The 18661-nt window shown below is 41.5% G+C and overlaps 1 protein-coding gene across 1 annotated transcript in view; it reads left to right on the top strand.

The window, feature by feature from the left end:
• man1a2 (mannosidase, alpha, class 1A, member 2) overlaps nucleotides 1–18661 on the top strand; it is a 176703-nt gene that overhangs the window by 49171 nt on the left and 108871 nt on the right. Inside the window, exon 4 of the mRNA XM_083997156.1 lies at nucleotides 14505–14601. Coding sequence (XP_083853282.1) covers nucleotides 14505–14601 — 97 coding nt within the window. The remainder of the gene's footprint in view (nucleotides 1–14504; nucleotides 14602–18661) is intronic.

Here is an 18661-nt window from a genome sequence, read left to right on the forward strand (position 1 = left end):
CATTCAGTGTTTAGAGCATTGTCATCTTCACCATTCATTCCTACCCCAGTCCAAGTGAATATATATACTATATGTGATTTTTATTTTATTTTTATAATACAGCGTTAAAGGTTTCCAGTCACACACATAGTATAGGGGTCAGTGAAGCAGATGTATTGCAGCATTTATCGCTTCAAAAGCTCCTCATGGCTTGTAATCCTTTATTCTTGAGCTAAATTGTATTTTTCTCCACCGTTTGTGAAAATACTTGAAACACTTGAAATACTTGAGCCCTGTCAAATCCAGACTACTTGTCTGTCTGAGAAAGTGAAGATGTGAGGAATGTGACGGTAGCTAGTGTTTAAAAAATAAATATAAAAAAAAAACTCCACATTTTTCCAACTCCAGATCTAAAAAACACATCTGAACCAACTCAGATGAAACCTATGATGTCTAGTAACTCTGGTGTACAATTACTTTCTAGCCTTTACACCAGTCTGCACTAAATACCTAAGATGACTCATCCTGTACCTTTTAAATATGATGTCTTCGCTTCTAACAAGGTAATTGTGAATGTTACACAGAGAGCGCATGACTCATTTATACCTTCTTCATCTTAAATCTGCTCCTGTGAAAACCTTAAAGACACTTTAAATTCTTTGATGACCAGAGACCCCTAATAGCGCTGCTTTAAAAAAGTCTTCCTTTGCGTGAGGGGGAGCCACATTATAGGCTTTAGTAGAAGATTAAAGACAGAATGGAGGTGAACATACAGGACACTCACAGGTGCGTTGAATATATCGCAATATAGATGGAGATAATTCATAAAGCATTGTAGTAATTCACCCTTTGGTGTAGTCATGCCCCCTCTCTTTCCCCTAATTTTCTGTCTCCCGTACACCGTCTCTATCATTATAAAGGCCTTAAAAAGCCTTTTAAAAAAATCAAAAAAACTATTTCAAAGTTCATTCAGATCAAAATGATCCAATTCAGGTTCAACTCCATGCTGACCTCCTTCTAACCGTCCATCATTAGGCCTCCCAAACAAAATGAATTATTGTGACATTGAAGAATCACAGATATGAGTTACATTTAAAACTCAAAAAATGTCAAGTTTAAGAATATATTTCACCACTTAAATAATGTGTCATATTATGCTGAAAGTTGCAATAACGGGTGCAGTTAAGGTATACTGTAATTATGCAACCTGCTGGGACCAGTTTGCATGAAAACTTGTGTTTTTTTTCACTTCTTTGTGCATAAATCTGCTTAAAGATGCTCATACAAACTCTACAGCAGCAGTAAATGCGTCTATCACTTTGGCCACTGTTGAAGCTGGGCTTTGTGCTCTAAAACTGTACTTCATCATTTGTAAACTGATTTATTCAGTTCAGCGTTCACAAACAATACAAACAAGTTAATGCCCAACACTGAAAGAGATACTGCATTAAAAGGATAATCACCTATAAAGAGTCTTGTAATTAATTAAAATGTGGCTTTTTTTTAAATTTTTTTTAGACCTATTCAAAGTCTCAGGACAAAAACATATCGACACATTTTTCATTCCAGAGATGGATAAAACTGACGTCACGATGTTAGTGGGCGCCATACATCACTCTGAGTGAAACCGTATCTTAACCCATTATCTACAACTGCTGGCTTGGAAGCTGTATAAAAAGAGCCGATCTGGATTCCTTCACTGTCTTGATTTCATGGTGAATTTATTACCACCACCCGGTGCCCTAAGTGCCACGAATGTATTTACTGCAAGAAGCAATTCAGATGTCACATTCTCGCCACCCTCGTGCATCTTCTGAAAGGCCTTTCCATTAAGCCAGATAGAAAAAGCCTCCATAGAGCGAGCTGAAAGGAGATGGGGAAAGTCGAGGGCGGGCTGGCGGGCGGGCGGGAGGGTGGACGGACAGGCGCTTTAAATCAGTCAAACTGACTCTGGAGGTCGCGCACAGCAGCAGCAGCACATGACTTCAGCTCTCCTGCTCCACAAACCTCCCAAAAAGCTGCGTTGCCTCTTCTGGGGTGAGCTTAGCTGGGTTTTTAATTTTTTTTTCTCCCACCCCGCCCCAAACAATGGTGAAAAGTAATGGCCTTGCTCTCAGCTGCTGGCTCGAAGGGGATTTATGAATATTTCAGTGCCCTGTGGTTGTCTGTGTCCCTACATTGTAATTGTGTGTGTGTATGAGAGCGTGGCACATGAGGATGAGGAGGGTGCATGAATCACAGCCGTTGGTCCTTTGGGGAAGGGAGATGGCTGGGGGCAGATTGTGCTTCTTTTCTAGAGCAGGCAGCAGCAGCAAGCAGGAAATTGGCTGGCACTGTGAAGGTCACAGCTCCTAATAGACTGCGCACTCTTGTTGGACATCAAGACGGAGGCCAACCTGCCAGCTGTCAGCTGATTTCCTATTTTCTTTTAGTCCTACAAGTTTTATTAAAGGGGAACGATGCAAGTCCGGTCGCTTTTTTCCCGCTTTTCTTCTAACCCTCCTCTCGGCCATGTGTTTTCAACGAAGAAGCAAGAAATCAAGAAGCAGCATTAAGCATATAGAGATTTCGGCAAAGCAGCAGAGCAGTAAATGTGTGACTTATCTCCCGTTGGCACATTACTGCACCTTTCTGGAGGACTTTTAAATTGGACTCCTCGCTTATTTGGAAATTCCTTTTAAACCACTGAAATGGAAATACAAGAGAGAGTCTTTTTGGTGGGTGGGTGGGCCGAGTCGACCACATAAATTCATCACATGAGCACCAGCACCACCACCACCACCGCCGCTGCTGCTGCTGCTGCTGCTGCTGCTGCTGCTGCTGCCTCCACATTCAAGGCTTCACTTTTTCACTCTCAGGCTCGTCGGTTGATAGGAAGAAGAGGGAAAGAGAGGTTTTTAATCTCCCTCTGACTCTGACCTTAATAACACAGGGGCCACTCCTGGGCTGCCAGTTAGTTCCAAAGCGAGCTCGAGCGTATAATGTGGCATGATTAATAAATTTACAGCGGTGGTAGATAGTCTATGTGACTGGGGCCCGCATAGAAACACGCACATCATCACGGCAAGCAAGAAGAAAAGGTAATAGACGTCTACACTGTGACAGTCTTCCCAATCTTCTCAGGCACAGAATAAGACAAGGGATGATTTATGGAGTCGGTGCCGAGGAACCCCAGACACAGATACCACATGTTACTTTACTGTGTGAGTGTGAATGTGGATGGAGACATGTTCACTGATTGATGGTGATACACAGTGTGACTCAGGGGTCACCTCCAGATGCCACAGATGGCCGGTCCTCACAGAGACAGATAACAAGAACAGTAAGGTGTCTCTTTTTAAGTCAATAGCCGCGTTTTCCACTGCAGGAGTTCCTGGTAAAGAGAGAGAAGAGGGGGTGGGTGGGAACTTTTACAGGAACCGTCCTCTCACTCGACTGCAGCGTAGGGCTGTCAGAACGAACTTCACTATTCGAACAGAATAAATGAGAAAATTTGAAGGTGAAACTGAAGTTCGGACATGTGCCTTCCGCAACAATGCATGCATATTAACGTTGTGCGTTGCAGTGTTCGGGCTAGTAAACATGTTGATAAAACGACGTAGTGCTGCAACTTCAAATATACGAGCAGAGTTTTTTTAATCGCCCATTTATTCGGCTGGGGCGGTGCGCCTACGTGTTCCCACACTACATGCACACCTTCTTTTTTTTATCGATCGATCCGCGGACCACTTGGGTGCCGATCCATGGAGAGCAATCGTTACCGATCACGGATCAACTGTGATCCGCTGCACCACTACTACTGATATTTCGATTTCCATCCATTCAAAATTTTAATATTTAACATAAGAAGCATTAGAAATTGAATCTGATTTTGCAACAGTTTCGATCATCGCCCGATAGTTGTGCGGCAGTTTTTTGTTTTTGTTTCAAATAAAGCTGAGTTTTTAAACTGCTGTTTCGATCGCGCAATCATGTATTTATTGATACTTTTCTTTTTTTACTACTACTACTTTCATAAGTCTTTTACTGTCTTGTTCTCTTGTTTTGGCTGTGAAGATACTTTTTTAATAATGCTGGGTTTTTAAAAATAGCGCTCATTTCGGGTCTTTCTCTTGGCATCGCATCCCACTTTGATGCCCAATCAGCAGGGTTTTTTCGGGGCTGATCTACCCCGAGGCAGGGACTCCTTTCAGCCCCGTAACAGTACTGGGAGATGGTCAGTGGAATAGCGCACCAACGGCCCCGGCCCCATAAAATTTACCACGAAGTTCCTGCAGTGGAAACGCACCTAATCTAACATCTTCCTTCTTGAGCTTTGACTATTGCACTCTTCACAAAATCATCTAGTCATTGTACGTTAACTGCACATTTTGAATTCTTTCAACCTTAAATTATGTTTTCCTTTGCACAGCTCACACGATAAATTATTACTACCAGATATACAACATGATAATGGGTGTGAATTACAAAACTCAACGCTAATACCCTCTGATTTGGACATACTATATATACATAGTATTATATATATAATGGATGCTAATTATAAAGCACACAACACTGCTGCACCAGAGCGTACGCTTCCCTTTGTCACGAAGATGAATGCAGATGAAGATGCGAGAACAGCAGAGGAGATGTGTGTGTCTTGCCCAGTTACATGCAGATGCAGATAATTACATCTGCAGATACAATTATCTGCAGGGTGACAGATTTTGCCAGAGGTGGCAATCCAAAGCAGCCTCGCCACACATCGTCCACGAAGATGAGCATCGACATTGTGTGTGTGTGTGTGTGTGTGTGTGTGTGTGTGTGTGTGTGTGTGTGTGTGAGCGCCCCAGCTTCAACGCAATTAGCTCCTGTGGTGGGCAGAAGGAAGGAGGGGAGGAAAAAAAAGACTCCTCAGTAATTAACAGGTGGCAAACCTAATAAGAAAACAACAGCAGCGGCCTGCTACATGTTTGGAGCTGTATAAAGACACAGTGATTTATCCAGACTATTAATCGAGAGGCGTTTAAGGAAATGGCGGAAAGCAGACGTTCCTCTCTCTATCTCTGTGAAACCCAAACCTGAACTATTTAAACTAAACCAGTTTCCTTAAGTTTTCCAGCAGGAGAAAGTGGAGCACAAACATGTATAGGATAGAGCGCCAGCTGCTGCGGCTGCTGAGCAGTTTGATAAGCTCTCAGCTATTAATGAAACCCTGCCTTCAAAATCATAGTAAAAATGTAGGAAGACTTCAGTTGATTATAACTGTAACTCCAGGCAATAAATAATTCCTGTTTCATAGACTTATGCTGCATGTAAATCATATTTTATTGAAATTAAAAAAGGGGGGGGAAATGTACAGAGAGATACAGCATATATTACCCATCCAATATTGAGAATATACTGTTCTATGGAATTGAGGCCAAGCTGACTAAACCCTCAGATAACACAAGAAAGTACAGCAGCATTTTCTCAGCATTTCCCAAAACTTCTGTATTGATTTCTCTTTAAAACGATCTGTGGTCTAATGACGCGTTTACTGCTCAGAAACATTGCAGCAACTAAAAACTTTTGTCAGTGTTTTTACCACCGTACATATTTTTTGTCTGCATCAGAACCAAGTTAGACTGTTGCAGAAACTCCAAGAGAGAAACTAGGCTCATGGGGGAATATGGATAAAATAAAAACCCTGTTTATCTCAGTATTGGTATTGGCAAAAATGCCGTTGTGAACTCAGTTAAAGAAAACGGCCCACCAGGCTGTCAATTTATTGACATTTTTACAAGAACCCGTTGCTACTGCACATTGGCGAGGTATTTGGAAGTAAAATGGGGGTATTTTACTGTCATACCTAATTAATATAAAGGCATTAAAATGGGATGTGAATCATAGAGAGATGGGTTTTCAAAAAGCGCTCTAATAAAGTGTATTTGTGGAAAGGATTACAGTGATTCCAGCCTCACTGAGCAGCTGCCACAGAAAACACCATGAATCACGATGAAGGGACAGACTGTGTTTGTCTGTCTGCGTTACTTTGGAGAGTTGTCAGGGTTGAACAGGCTGTCTTCATCCCACAACCACCAGTGCTCCTGGTTTTGCCGTCATGCTCCACAGTCGTCCCAGATGTAGTAATTCACAGCGGGTTGTAGCTGACAAGACGACTAACCACCATCAGGACTCACAGGGAGTAAAGGCCGAGTGTGACGGAGGAAGAGACGGTGAAACACAGGAGATGTTGGATAGGAACCTTTGACACGGTGCTTTTGGTTTGTGTCCAGTTCAGTTTGAAGCGGCTGAGCAGTTTCACATGTGTTGCATGTTCCCACGTCACGGATGTTGATCGCTCTCTAAAATTACAAACCGCATCAACCTCCTGTCAGCTGCCAAAGTCACATTTATAGAACAATTGAATCAACATTTTTTTAGTTAATATCGCTGCAAACTGCCTCGTTTTCTCCCTCTGTCTTCTCTAGTTAAAGCAGATATCAGCTTCACGGCCGTTTCGGCTAATGCTGCGTTCAAGGCAGGCTTTTGAAACCGTAAGTTACAGCTTCAAGTCACAACTACGACTTGGTAGCGTTCCAGGTAACCCGTAGCTCGTGTTTTTACCATCCTGTTGTCTGTGAAAGTTCCCTATAACGGCCACTCGTAACTTCCGACCCGTGAACTCGTACCAGATCGAACTGGTATGACTTCACAGGAAGGAAAAACACAAAGTACGAGTTTCTTTGAACGCACCATGAGTTAGCAGCCCCCGCCCTTGTCAGGCATCAATTGGTCCTCGTGCTACGTCACCACATTCACGCGCATCCCTTGGCTGCACACACAGCCCTTCATGCCGTTCTCTCTCCTCATTGGATAACACTTGTATCCCACAAGGAAAATTTTCTCCTCGGGTTACAGCAGAGCAGAGTGACGGAGAGACTCGTGTTTAGGCTGAAATACTTCATGTAAGTGATTGCTGACGGAAAATAGGACTATTTAGGACTTATATTAACAAAAACATTCCACTGATATCTGCTTTAACACAAACACTGAAACTGTCAGCTTTTGGCTCCAAACGATCTCAAAACTTCAGGAATTACTATTGGAGATAGATAGAAAGAAATAGAGACTATTATTTTGTCAATTTCTATTGTGCAAATAAGCCTGGACTATTGGGATTTAGATAGACACACATGTGCAATACCTGAGCATGATTTTTTTTCATAACCAAGCAGCACTACTTTTTTCTTTTCTTTATTAGGTTCCCCATTAACCACAGAAGGGCTGCGGCTATTCTTCCTGGGGTCCGCCAACATTTCAAAAATATCACCGTACAAAATATAACACAATAAAAACCAGCCAATAGCGGCTCCAGTAAATGAAAGGAAATGCAGAATGCAAAAAATACTCTGCAAAGGCAAAGCAGAAATATACTAGGAAATAAAAACAACAAGAGAAAAACATCTACTGTCGGCAGAACTAGCTCTTTACAGCCTGGAGGTTGTCACGGTGACTGACGGGATTTATATTTCAGGTGAGGGATGAAAAAAGTTTGAATTGGACGCAAAATTAGGACCACCCTCTTGTGCATGATGAGTCATCAAACGTTCGAAAATACATCTTTCTGATGTGAAATTGGCAAATATCAACTGATAGATGAACAATTAACACGTGGATACAAGATTAAAGATTGAAAATACATTTTTCATTTCTGCTTGAGATGCATTTTCTTGTATCAAACTAGAGATATAGTACGGCTGCAGTCTCAGAGTCTCAGGGGAGTTTGAATATTTTCCGTGTGGCTGTTCCTCAGCAGCTTGGACTCTGCTCAAAGAGGAGTTATTTCCCACAGAGTATTCGAGCTTTAGTGATTCTCTGTTTTTGGAAACCAGCGTAGAGACGAGGATTCAGTGTTACGGGAAGGGAGCAGCGGTGTCTGCCATTGAAAAATGTTCAGGTAAACATGTCGTGTGTGACAAATGAAGGAATAAAGGTCTACAACACCTCTGGGGCTTTGACATTTCGGTAGACAACCAGCACCAATGCATATTAATTTACTCCTAAGCCAGTGGTAACAAGTAATTAAAAGCTATAGTAGAAGGAAGCAGTCAGGGTCAGATAATTTGACACCAATAAAACATGCAGATGTCCTCACATTAATTGCCTTGAGTCATGATATTTGCATCTGTTGTACTACACCCTCCATGATCTCAGTAGCAGAAGTGGTTTAGGATGCTTTTATCCATCTGGGAAGTCATGGTAACATAAACCACTTTAAAAGAGAGAGAAAAGAAAAACATACAATCCAAACCAGAGTTATTAGTGCTCTGAAATAAATGTTATTGGAAACGTTCATCTTGCTGTCTCTGTGTCACATTTTGAGTTGTTTTCTCCCCTCAAAGTGATCCATGAACCGTCCCCCTCATTGTCATCGCTTCTGCCGAAAGCTTGTCTCAGCGTAACACTTTAATGGCACTTTAATTTATGGCTTGTATCTCAAAGTGCTGTACAAGAAAATGCATCATTTAACAGAATTTCCCCAACTGCTGCGGCGGATCCAAACCGCACAGCACGCCGCTAAAAACACCAAAATCAGTGAGCTAAAAACACAGTTGGGCGAATAAATGTGTGTGATTTCGGCAACATTAGCCGCTCCTTTGACATCAACACCGAGCCATTTTGGTTTTTAATATTTGAAATATTGATTTAATTTAACTTTCCCCATTCAGACAGCAGTAAAATGTTGAGGTTTGGCTCCCGAGTTGTTGTCTGCGACGCCTCTGCAGCCAGTTTTTCGAGGTAATTGCCGATGAGGTCCAGTTCTAATTGTGAAATGAACCGACGCACTTTAGCCAGCGCAAACGAAAAACAAAAAAACAATTTCCTCCACGCTCTCCTTGTGGTTTCTGGAGATGCTGCTGTGATGGGCAAGAGGTGGTTGTCAGGATCGATCAAAATATTGTGTCCTAATGTCCAATTAGTATTCCAAGGTCCTTTAAATAAGCAGTTTGTCAACATTGTCAAACACCACCCTGCACCGTTGCTCTTGTCCTTGGCATATGGGCCAATCAAAATTTGATGAAGCATCCAATCAACACAGATCACAGGGAGCCGGCCAACACTTAAGTGTCCATGTCACGGTGTGTATTAATTTGATTTATAATCCGCCGTGTGTGTGTGCGTGTGCATGGAGTGCGTCATGGAAAGCCATGAGGCCAAGAACACAATGAAACTCCTGGCCCTTGTCTTTATTAGCTTGGCTGCCTGCCTGCTCCAGAGAGGGAGAGAGGGAGAGAGGGAGAGGTGGAGGAGGATCTGAATACTCATCCTCTCATGGTGGCATACAGAGGGAGGCAGTTGGACCGGCAGTGAAGAGTCCAGAGATTGGTAGGGGAGGAATAAAACCTGATGATTGGTACTTCATCAGGTCGTTACCGCTGCACTTTATCCTCCTTTTTGCAGACGACTTGTTCATCTCCGCAAAGTTCCTGCTGGAGTTTGAACTTCTCAATAACTTTTCAATTCCCAGAGGCAAAACAACCCCCCAAATGCTGCTTTCTATGTCATTTATATGCACAACAACAGTACAACATGATGAAACTATCATATAGGTGCATTTCAACAAAGTAGGGAAGTAAAAGGTTCCTGTGGCACATTGTTGTCTGCGTTTCCACCGTGGGAAGATTATGCAAATTAGGCATGATGATGACATGAGATGTAGGTAAATGTGCTACAGCTCCATCCGTGTAGGTGGTGAGACAAAGACCAACTTTTTTTGCTGCTAAAACTAAACTAAATCTCCCCAGAACTTAATTTCAGAACCTGGCAGCTCCACCTCCGTTGGAGCAGCATCTAGGGGTTCTGCAAAAGGTTCATGCTCTTCAGGGGAAGTTCCTCTAGTGGAAACACACCTTTTGTTGTTTTTATTTATTTATTTAATTATATTTTTTTATCTGACTGCCTGGAGCAGCCAACACAGGATCTCTCTCCTGCTCCGAGCTCTTATGATCTTTTGCCAAATAGCGAAAAGGAACAGATGTACAAACACACACACAGAGCCTGGGCTGCTACCGAGATGATCCACCTGAGCACCTCATAAATGAAATATGACAAAATGGTCATGCCACTTACTGCAGGTAGCACACACACACACTGACAGGCTAATACAGATTTACATGCACACTCACGCTCCACTCTGCACCCTCCTCCTCTTCCTCTTAGTGGACTGGGTAAGTAATCCCCATTGCCCATTATGCTGCCTCTGTAACAGGTTGCACACTTTGTGGCTCTTGCCCTACTGTTACCACAGCAGGTGTGTGTGTGTGTGTGTCACCTCTGTTCAATGACTTATTGTCTTCTCACTTTCCTGTGAGTTTGCAGGCCTCCCCAGAGCAATTAGCATCAAATCAGCTTTTAAATACTGCTCTAACTGTGGTGCATTCGGGTGGCAAACTATTGTTCACAGAATAAAAGTAATATTTTTTTTGTTAGCAACAATTGAAAGCTCTTTTTGGCACCAAATCAGCCTAATTGGAGGGTTGATGTTTTAGAGGAGAAGGTCTTAATGTGGCATCTGTCAACAGAATTAGTCATATTTGTACACAAAGTCTTTCCTTTTTATTTTTCTAAGTAGTAATGACCCAAGAATACAGAAAAAACTAAGCTCATTATGAGGGAAAAATCATGTTGTCAACAGTTGTCAGATAATCATTATAACGTTATTAATTAAGCCTTGATTTCAAACACGTAAGGTAGTATAAAAGAAACTGACAGAAGACAAAGCAAACAACAACAAAAAAGCACACAAAAAACAAACAGAACAAATAGTAATAGAAAACAAATAAAGTTAGTAAATTATGTTCATCAACAGTCTTAACAGGCTCGAAAGGAAGTTGGAAGAAGTAAAAAACTTATATGATCCTAGTACCCCTTATCCTTTTTATCTTATTATCCTCTAATAATTATTCTCGTTACTTGTCAAGATATTAAAAAACAAAAAAATATATGTATAAAAATATAGAAATCTACCTACAACCATATATAGACCTATATACATTAAAGCAGAAGTGAGTGATATATTTGTGTTAATATAAGTCTTAAATAGTTATATCTTCCGACAGCAATCACTTACATAGAGTGTTTGGACTGAAACACGGGTCTCTCAGTCACTCTGCTCTGCTCTGAGCCGAAGAGAAAACATTTATCGTATCCTACAGTTTTTATCCAATGAGGAGAGAGAACGGCATGCAGGGCTGTGTGTGCAGCCAAGGAACGCCGTGAATGTGGTGACGTAGGGACGAGGACTGTTATGGTGCGTTCAAGGAAACTCGTATTTTTCCGACCGTGAAGTGGTACCAGTTCGATCTGGTACGAGTTCACCGGTCGGAAGTTACGAGTGGCCGTTATAGTGACTTTCACCGGTAAAACAGGTCGGAAAAACAGGAGTGGGTTGCCTGGAACGCTACAAAGTCGTAAGTTGTGACTTGAAGCTGTAATTTACGATTTCAAAAGCCTGCCTGGAACGCAGCATTAGCGAAAACGACCGGATCACTCACTTCTGCTTTAATATACAGCCAATATGCATCTATATACAACCCATATACAGTCACATACACATTTAAATATACAGCCACACCTAAATTTATGCACTCAAATCCAAAATCACATACAGACATTTACACACTCTCATTCTTCACCCATCCATGTTCCTGTACGTTGTAAAAATGACCTCCTTATGTTTCCTTATTATGTCGATTTAATGAATGAAAGTAAAACACGATGAGACCAATTGTGTGATGGTTTGATGCAGGGAATTGGTAACCAACGTCAGCAGCATCAAGGTCACCACAGGAATTATACGATGAGCTGAAAATCATGCCGAGGCTGGCAGATGGACAGACAGGACGGCTGCCAGGTAGATCAACAGATGTCTGCAGAACCAGAGAGAAAGAGAGAGAGAGAGAGAGAAAGAGTGACTGACACGACCTCATAGAGAGGAAATGTACTTTTTCTCAGGTTGTTGATGCCACTTGAGAAAGGACTGTGGAGGAGGAGGAAGAAGAGGAGGAGGAGGAGGAGGAGGAGAAAAAGGTTTTTAAAATTGAAAGAGAGCAGCAGTCGCTCCAGTAAAAGCTGCCACTTTTTCTCCCCCCTCTTCCCTCCCTCAGCTGTGTCATCTTCTCTGTTTGCCCTGGAGCGCCTCTTCTCAGCATCAGCCTCCATGTCAGAGCTCATCTCACAATCTCTTGCTCTTTTTTATCCTCATCCACCCCTCCCTCCCTCCCTCCCCCGAGCTCATCTCCTGCAGCCTCCTCTCAAAGGTCATATGAAAAATAGATTCTTATTTTGTTCCCCTCTCCATAGACGAATGTCCGCAGATACAGGAGGGAGGTAGAGAGAGAGAAGATAATGCACTGAAGTAGAAATATAAAGACAAAGTGCTCGATGTGATTATTGTCATACCTGGATTTGTGCGTTCGCCTCTTACAAACACAAAAGGTGTGTGTGTATGTGGGTGGCGCGAACATTGATGCAGCGGCATGAGCCTCCAGATTGAAGTCTTTGGGGTCATGAACCCCATTCAGGCCTGACAAACCGCCTGTGTGTGTGTGTGTGTGTGTGTTGGGCTCGACTGTGGTGCTTCTATGTGGAGTTCCTATGAATAAAAGAAAGAAAAAAACATGGTAATCCTTTAATTTACAGCCCGCTAATTACGAGATAATTACGTGATAATGTCAAGAAATAGCTGAGAAATAACATAGTAGTCATAGTAATGTCATGTTTTTCATGAAGGCAAAAGATCACACATGCTTTTCATGCTTTGAATTTTTTGGGAAAGGCCAGAATTTTTCTCCACCATGTCTAATTGCAATTGACCGATATTTCTGGGCTATTTCTACCCAATCAATCGTTATTTCTTGGCTCTATTTCTCGACATTACTATAAAATTGACCATTATTTCTAAGCTATTTCTAGACACAATTACTTGTTATTTCTTGGCTATTTCTTCACGTAATTAGTGGCCTGTAAATTAAAGGGTTACCAAACATGGTAATTTATTTTTTTCCTAGAATTTGTCTGGTGTTGATAATTAAGTATTGATTGGTTAATCTTATGGACAGAAGGTTTCTCACTCTACATAAACTTGTACGTGTGTATTCACCGTTTCTCCCACATATTAACTTGCTTGAGTTTGCAGTCAAAGTACTTTCTGTGACCCATTTTAGCATTTTTAATCCATCCAAGAGAATGACGCCATCCACAATAGGTTAATCTCCGCTCACTCTGCCCCCTCCTGTTCTGGTCTACTGACCATTGTACAGTACAGTACAACTCAACCAGGCAAACAGCAGCTTAAATGTATTATATACAGTAGATACCAAACCAAATATCATAAATCTTTCATACTTTTGGGAATAATAATTTGCATTTTGAAGCCTTCTCAACTTCCTCTCCTCCAGCTAGTAAACAAACCCTGGACTTTTTGAACGAATGCTGCTGCAGTTCAATGGATGCAGCTTTTCATTCAGGTTGTGAGCACCACTGCTAAAATTTCACACGCTATAAACAGGCTACTATAATGATTTTACTTGCGCAATGTGACCACGATGACACTCGTCGTTATCTTGGACTTGTTCTGAGTCTTATAAACAACAACGATGGGCGAAGCAACGATCGCCAGCTGCTACTGGCAAGAAAAACTACCAACAGAGACAGAGAAAACCTACAATCAGCCTCCTTTTACAAATTAAAATCACAGCCCAAAAAAACAAAATAAAGGTTTTCTGCCTCATCAGGCTTCATTATCATCTGGGTGATTTGGCATCACACTCAGATACTACAGTACATGATAGCTTCTTCTTCTGCATTGAATTTATTCGTTTATCCCTTCACTAGTCTCACTGACAGGTTGAAAAGCCATTGTAACTGGCATTAGGGCTATGGGTATCGCTACTGATTTACTGAATCAACTTGATTCTGATTCACAAAGTCCAGATTCAATTCGATATTGATTCATTTAGATATATTTCATTTTTAATACCAATTTTGCTCGGTTAAGAGTGAGGTTTTCACAGAACTAAGGAAGATGTAACTCTCTAACCTCGTGCATTTTCAAAAATATCAAAGTTTACATAAAGAATTGACCAAAAAGCATTTGCATTAATGCACATTTATTTAACATGACCCAAACCCAGAAGTGCAACTCTTCAGTACAGTTGTGGGTGATACTGATAATCGCAATCATGCAGATCTAACAGAGGAAACAGGAAATTTCACACATTAAAAGATCAATATAGTAGGTGTTTTATGAATCAATATCATATCTTTTAAATGAAGCTCGATATGAATCAGAAAATAGTTAGTAGTAGTATAAAATAGTTTTAAACCCAGCCCTAACTGGCATTGTGATTTTATTTGACTAAAATTGCACTTATGGTCCTAAAGAGAAAAAATATCATCATCATAATCATCATCAGGGGATTCTATTTGGAGATATGAGTTGCTGTTTGGTGACTTCATGTTCTTACGTGCTGTTGTTTTTGTTTTTGTTCTCTCAGATGATGAAGCACGCATGGGACAGCTACAGACAGTACGGCTGGGGTCACAACGAGCTGAAGCCCCTCGCCAAGAAAGGACATTCCACAAATATCTTTGGTAAGCCAGACAAGCCCCTCTGTCCCACTGCTGTCTTTGCCCATTGGCAGTTTGCTCACACCCATTGTAAATCACACATGGATGCATGCATGAGCACACACAAACACACACAGACACACACACACACACTCCTGTCTTGCTCACACGCCAACACACACTGACACAGACACACACACACTTCAACACCCAGACGCCCTGTCTTCTCTCTTGTGGACAAGGCTGTGTGATAATGCCTCCAGCGGGATGCATATCACTTTGGGAGGAGTGTTTTTGAACACAAGTGCAACAGAAGATCAATGAAACCACAGACGGAGAACAAACAGCCCTGAAAATATCAGATGAAAGAAAATCATAAAAATGTTTCTGAAGCATCGGTAATATTTCACATGCTTTTTATCCACTGTGCACATCAGCAAGCACACAGAGATGCTGTTTCTATACAACGTCAGCGGCGATATTGCCTTTGATTTAAGATAATCACATCGGGTTGTTAACAATAGTTAAGCCTGAGTGAATGTGCCCCACGGTGAAGTGTTACTGTGTATTAGACAGTGGGAGTTAAACGCGTTTTCAGGTCTTCGCCAGGGTCCAATCGCAGGGGAGAATTCTGTTTGCAAAGAGAGAGATTTTGCCGTCGGCACTGATCATTTTTCCCACAGAGAGGTCAGTGCAGTGCAGCCGCTCATCATCTGTGATTTGTGTTTTGGAGGCAGTTTTGTGGGTTTTTTTTGTGTATGTGTGTTTTTTTTCCCTCCTTTTTTGTGTATCCACCTCTGCAGCTGCTGTCAATGATAACACCGATCACACAGCTCGGACTGCTCTTGTCACACCGGGAGAGTTTTCACACCTTTGCAAGTCGTCCCAGAACATTTCCAGAGCAGTGCCGGTGTTCGTGACTTTTAAACAGTGCAGACAAATACAGTGTTGTTGTTGTTGTTGTTGTGGTGTGTGTGTGTGTGTGCGTTGCTCATGGAAGTTTTTAAAATGAAACCACAGCTTGATAGATAAACAAAAAGTCACAACAAGGACAAGTTGACTCTTTATATGTGCTATAACTTACTACAATGGGCCTCAGTTATCGTTGGACTTACTGTAACTGAACCAGGATCTCTGTGGGTCCTTAGAAACTATTAAACGATCTTTAATAGTTAAATAGATTAAATATATATTAATAAGATACACAAAGAGTCTAATAGTCAGAAATAAACCCTGTCTAGAAAACTGACTGATCATCGGATGTGGGATGTTTTCACGATTATCATGCTCGAGGGAGCAGCAACATCTCACATGATCTCATCTCATGTGATCTCATGGCGACACAGATGTAGGTTAAACAACTTTGTGTTACATTAGTCATAGTGAGAAAAAACAAAACAAAGGCAGAGTAGTCTGAAGAAGACGTGGTCAACCATTTGCCTCAAGGAATATTTCTGTTTTGCACCACCTTGATGTAATCATAATTATCCTGAATTTCAAATCCTAATCATCAAATATGTTATTGATACTTTAAGACTGGATATGATTGTTGGTCGGGATGATTCAGGATTAAATTGATACCAACTGATTGGATTGGCAGGTTTCTAGTTAGTAACTGCGCTTTTACTTTTTCATTGTCGCACAGGAAAAACCCGAGTTAAACTAGATTTGTCATTGCAGCAGGACAACATGGCAGGTTATACACATTCTCAGGATTTTATCACAGTTTCCAGCGTCAACTTCACCCACCAGCCACAACAACTTAATTTTTTTCCCCCACTTGCTCTGCTGCCTCGGCCTTCGCTGCCTCTGTGCTCAGGCGAGATCATGTCTTCTTCTGTGGTCGTGTCGCTGTCACTGTGGATGAGGGAGGTGCTCAACTATCCAGAGATCTACAGGCTGCAGACACATGTTGTAAAGATAAAGTTAAGAGGCAGATTTCCTGGAGGGAACCACACATGAATGAATGAATGATTCTTCTCTTTATTCATCATGACAGAGAGAATTATTTAAACTTCTAAATGAATCGACTGAAAAGATAAAAGAAAATGTATTAATATTAGAGACGGGACCTTTTCAATTCTCTAGTTTGTGTGTCTAGTTACAAAGGAGAAGAAGAAGAGTTGGTATTGCACTTTTATTTCAGATATTACATTTGAAAACTTAAAAGTTGTTGCTGCTGCAGAAGCTTCTGCTTGATTTATCCTGCTCAGTTAAACTATTGTTTTGTACTTATTTGTTTTTGTAGATATTCATTTCTACATATTTATTTTTTTCTACAGTTCTTGCACTTTTATTTCAAATATTAAATTTGAAAACCTTAAGTTGTTGCTGCTGCAGTTGTTGAGCCAACACACAAATCATAATATATTTCTTTGGAATATATTTAATTTTAATGCATTTTAATATACTTTTCTGAACTTTAAGAAAGAAGTGCTTTGCTGGGTTTACTCTGACTCGGTGCAACCCTTATACTTAAAGGGATAGTTCAGCATTTTGGCAAATTGGCCCATTGCCATAATCCCTATAGTCATAGCAGTAGGTTCGCACAAGTTGTGACCTGCACATTCACCACGCTATGAGATAATAACAGAACGTTACGAGACAGAGTTGTTTTAGAGGTAAATTCATGCAAAACCACTGATGCACGTTCCCGTCGAGGGCAGTTTTTCGGCAAGCAGTCTCTGCATTTGCCTCGAAAACAACTCTTGTCTCATAATGTTCCCATATCTCATAGTGTGGTGAATGTGCAGGTCACAACTTGTCCACCAGAGCGTTTTGGAGTTGTTGGATTGTGTATTTGATGAGTTTGATGATGGAAACCAAGAAATCCCATGAGCCTCCGTAGCGTAGCTCTGAGCAGCTCATGGCTCTGCACCGACAATTAAAGGTAACGAACCTACTCCTAAAACTATAGGGATTATGGCAATGGGCCTATTTGCCAAAATGTTGAACTATCCCTATAATACCAACACCAACAATAAAGATGATGATTATGAAAACAAGGTTGGTATTTGGTATCGGCACAGAATCGGATAAGAACTGAGAAAAAGTGGATACGTGCTGCATCTCTTAATTAATATATAAACTATAAATATTAATAGATGTTTTGGTTTATTGTAAATTTAGAGTCTGAATAATCAGTATTTTATTCATAACGATGTCAAGACTCATGCATATTGTTTTATGTTTGTTTGTCTCAGTGTTCATGAGTTGAGCCAGTTTGACTCCCAGTGTGTGTGCTTCCCTGGGTTTCTGTGTGTGTGTGTGTGTGTGTCTGTGTGTGTGTGTGTGTGTGAGTGTGTGTGTGCGTGTGTGTGTGTGTGTGAGGATGCATGCTTATGAGGCTTTTGTGTCAAATTGGAATGTTCCGTCTGGCAAATTGGCCAGAGGCGCCTGTGTTATTTTATGAGCCGCTGCTAAATGGTAGATAGATGCTGTTTGTGTGTGTGTGTGTGTTTCCATTTGTTGCTGTTCCTCTATTTGTGTGTGTGTGTGTGTGTGTGTTTCCATTTGTTGCTGTTCCTCTATTTGTGTGTGTGTGTGTGTGTGTGTGTGTGTGTGTGTGTGTGTGTGTGTGTGTGTGTGTGTGTGTGTGTGTGTGTGTGTGTGTGTGTGTGTGTGTGTGTGTTCCTCCTCCTGCCTCCCTGTAATGGCTGAGACCTGTCTGGCTATCTGCAGGTTATCCGTCACTGGATGGGAAACCAGCGGGCAAAGAATCAAATCTCAGACTCCTCACAAGACACACTTTCATTATTGATGAGGTGTATCCTGTCCTCCTACAGAACTTGGCCGTATTGATTGTGTTTGTGCGTGTGTGTGCATGCATGTGTGTCTTTGACGGAGTAGTAGTAGTAGTAGTAGTGAATTGGAGATGCTGCTGTGTTGCTGTGTAACCATCAGGAGCATTGACATCCAGCACCGGAGGGACACACACATGCACAAAGGCGGAGTGATTGGACGGAAAACGGCGACTGTTGATCGACTGTGTGTCGTCGTGGGATTAAATCACTCTGATGCTTCATCATTTAAAGCGATGGGGGATGGAAGGAGGCCGATCCAAGATGGACGCTCCCTCGTTTTT

This window comes from Trachurus trachurus, assembly GCF_905171665.1.
Source record: "Trachurus trachurus genome assembly, chromosome: 21".
Classification (NCBI taxonomy): domain Eukaryota; kingdom Metazoa; phylum Chordata; class Actinopteri; order Carangiformes; family Carangidae; genus Trachurus; species Trachurus trachurus.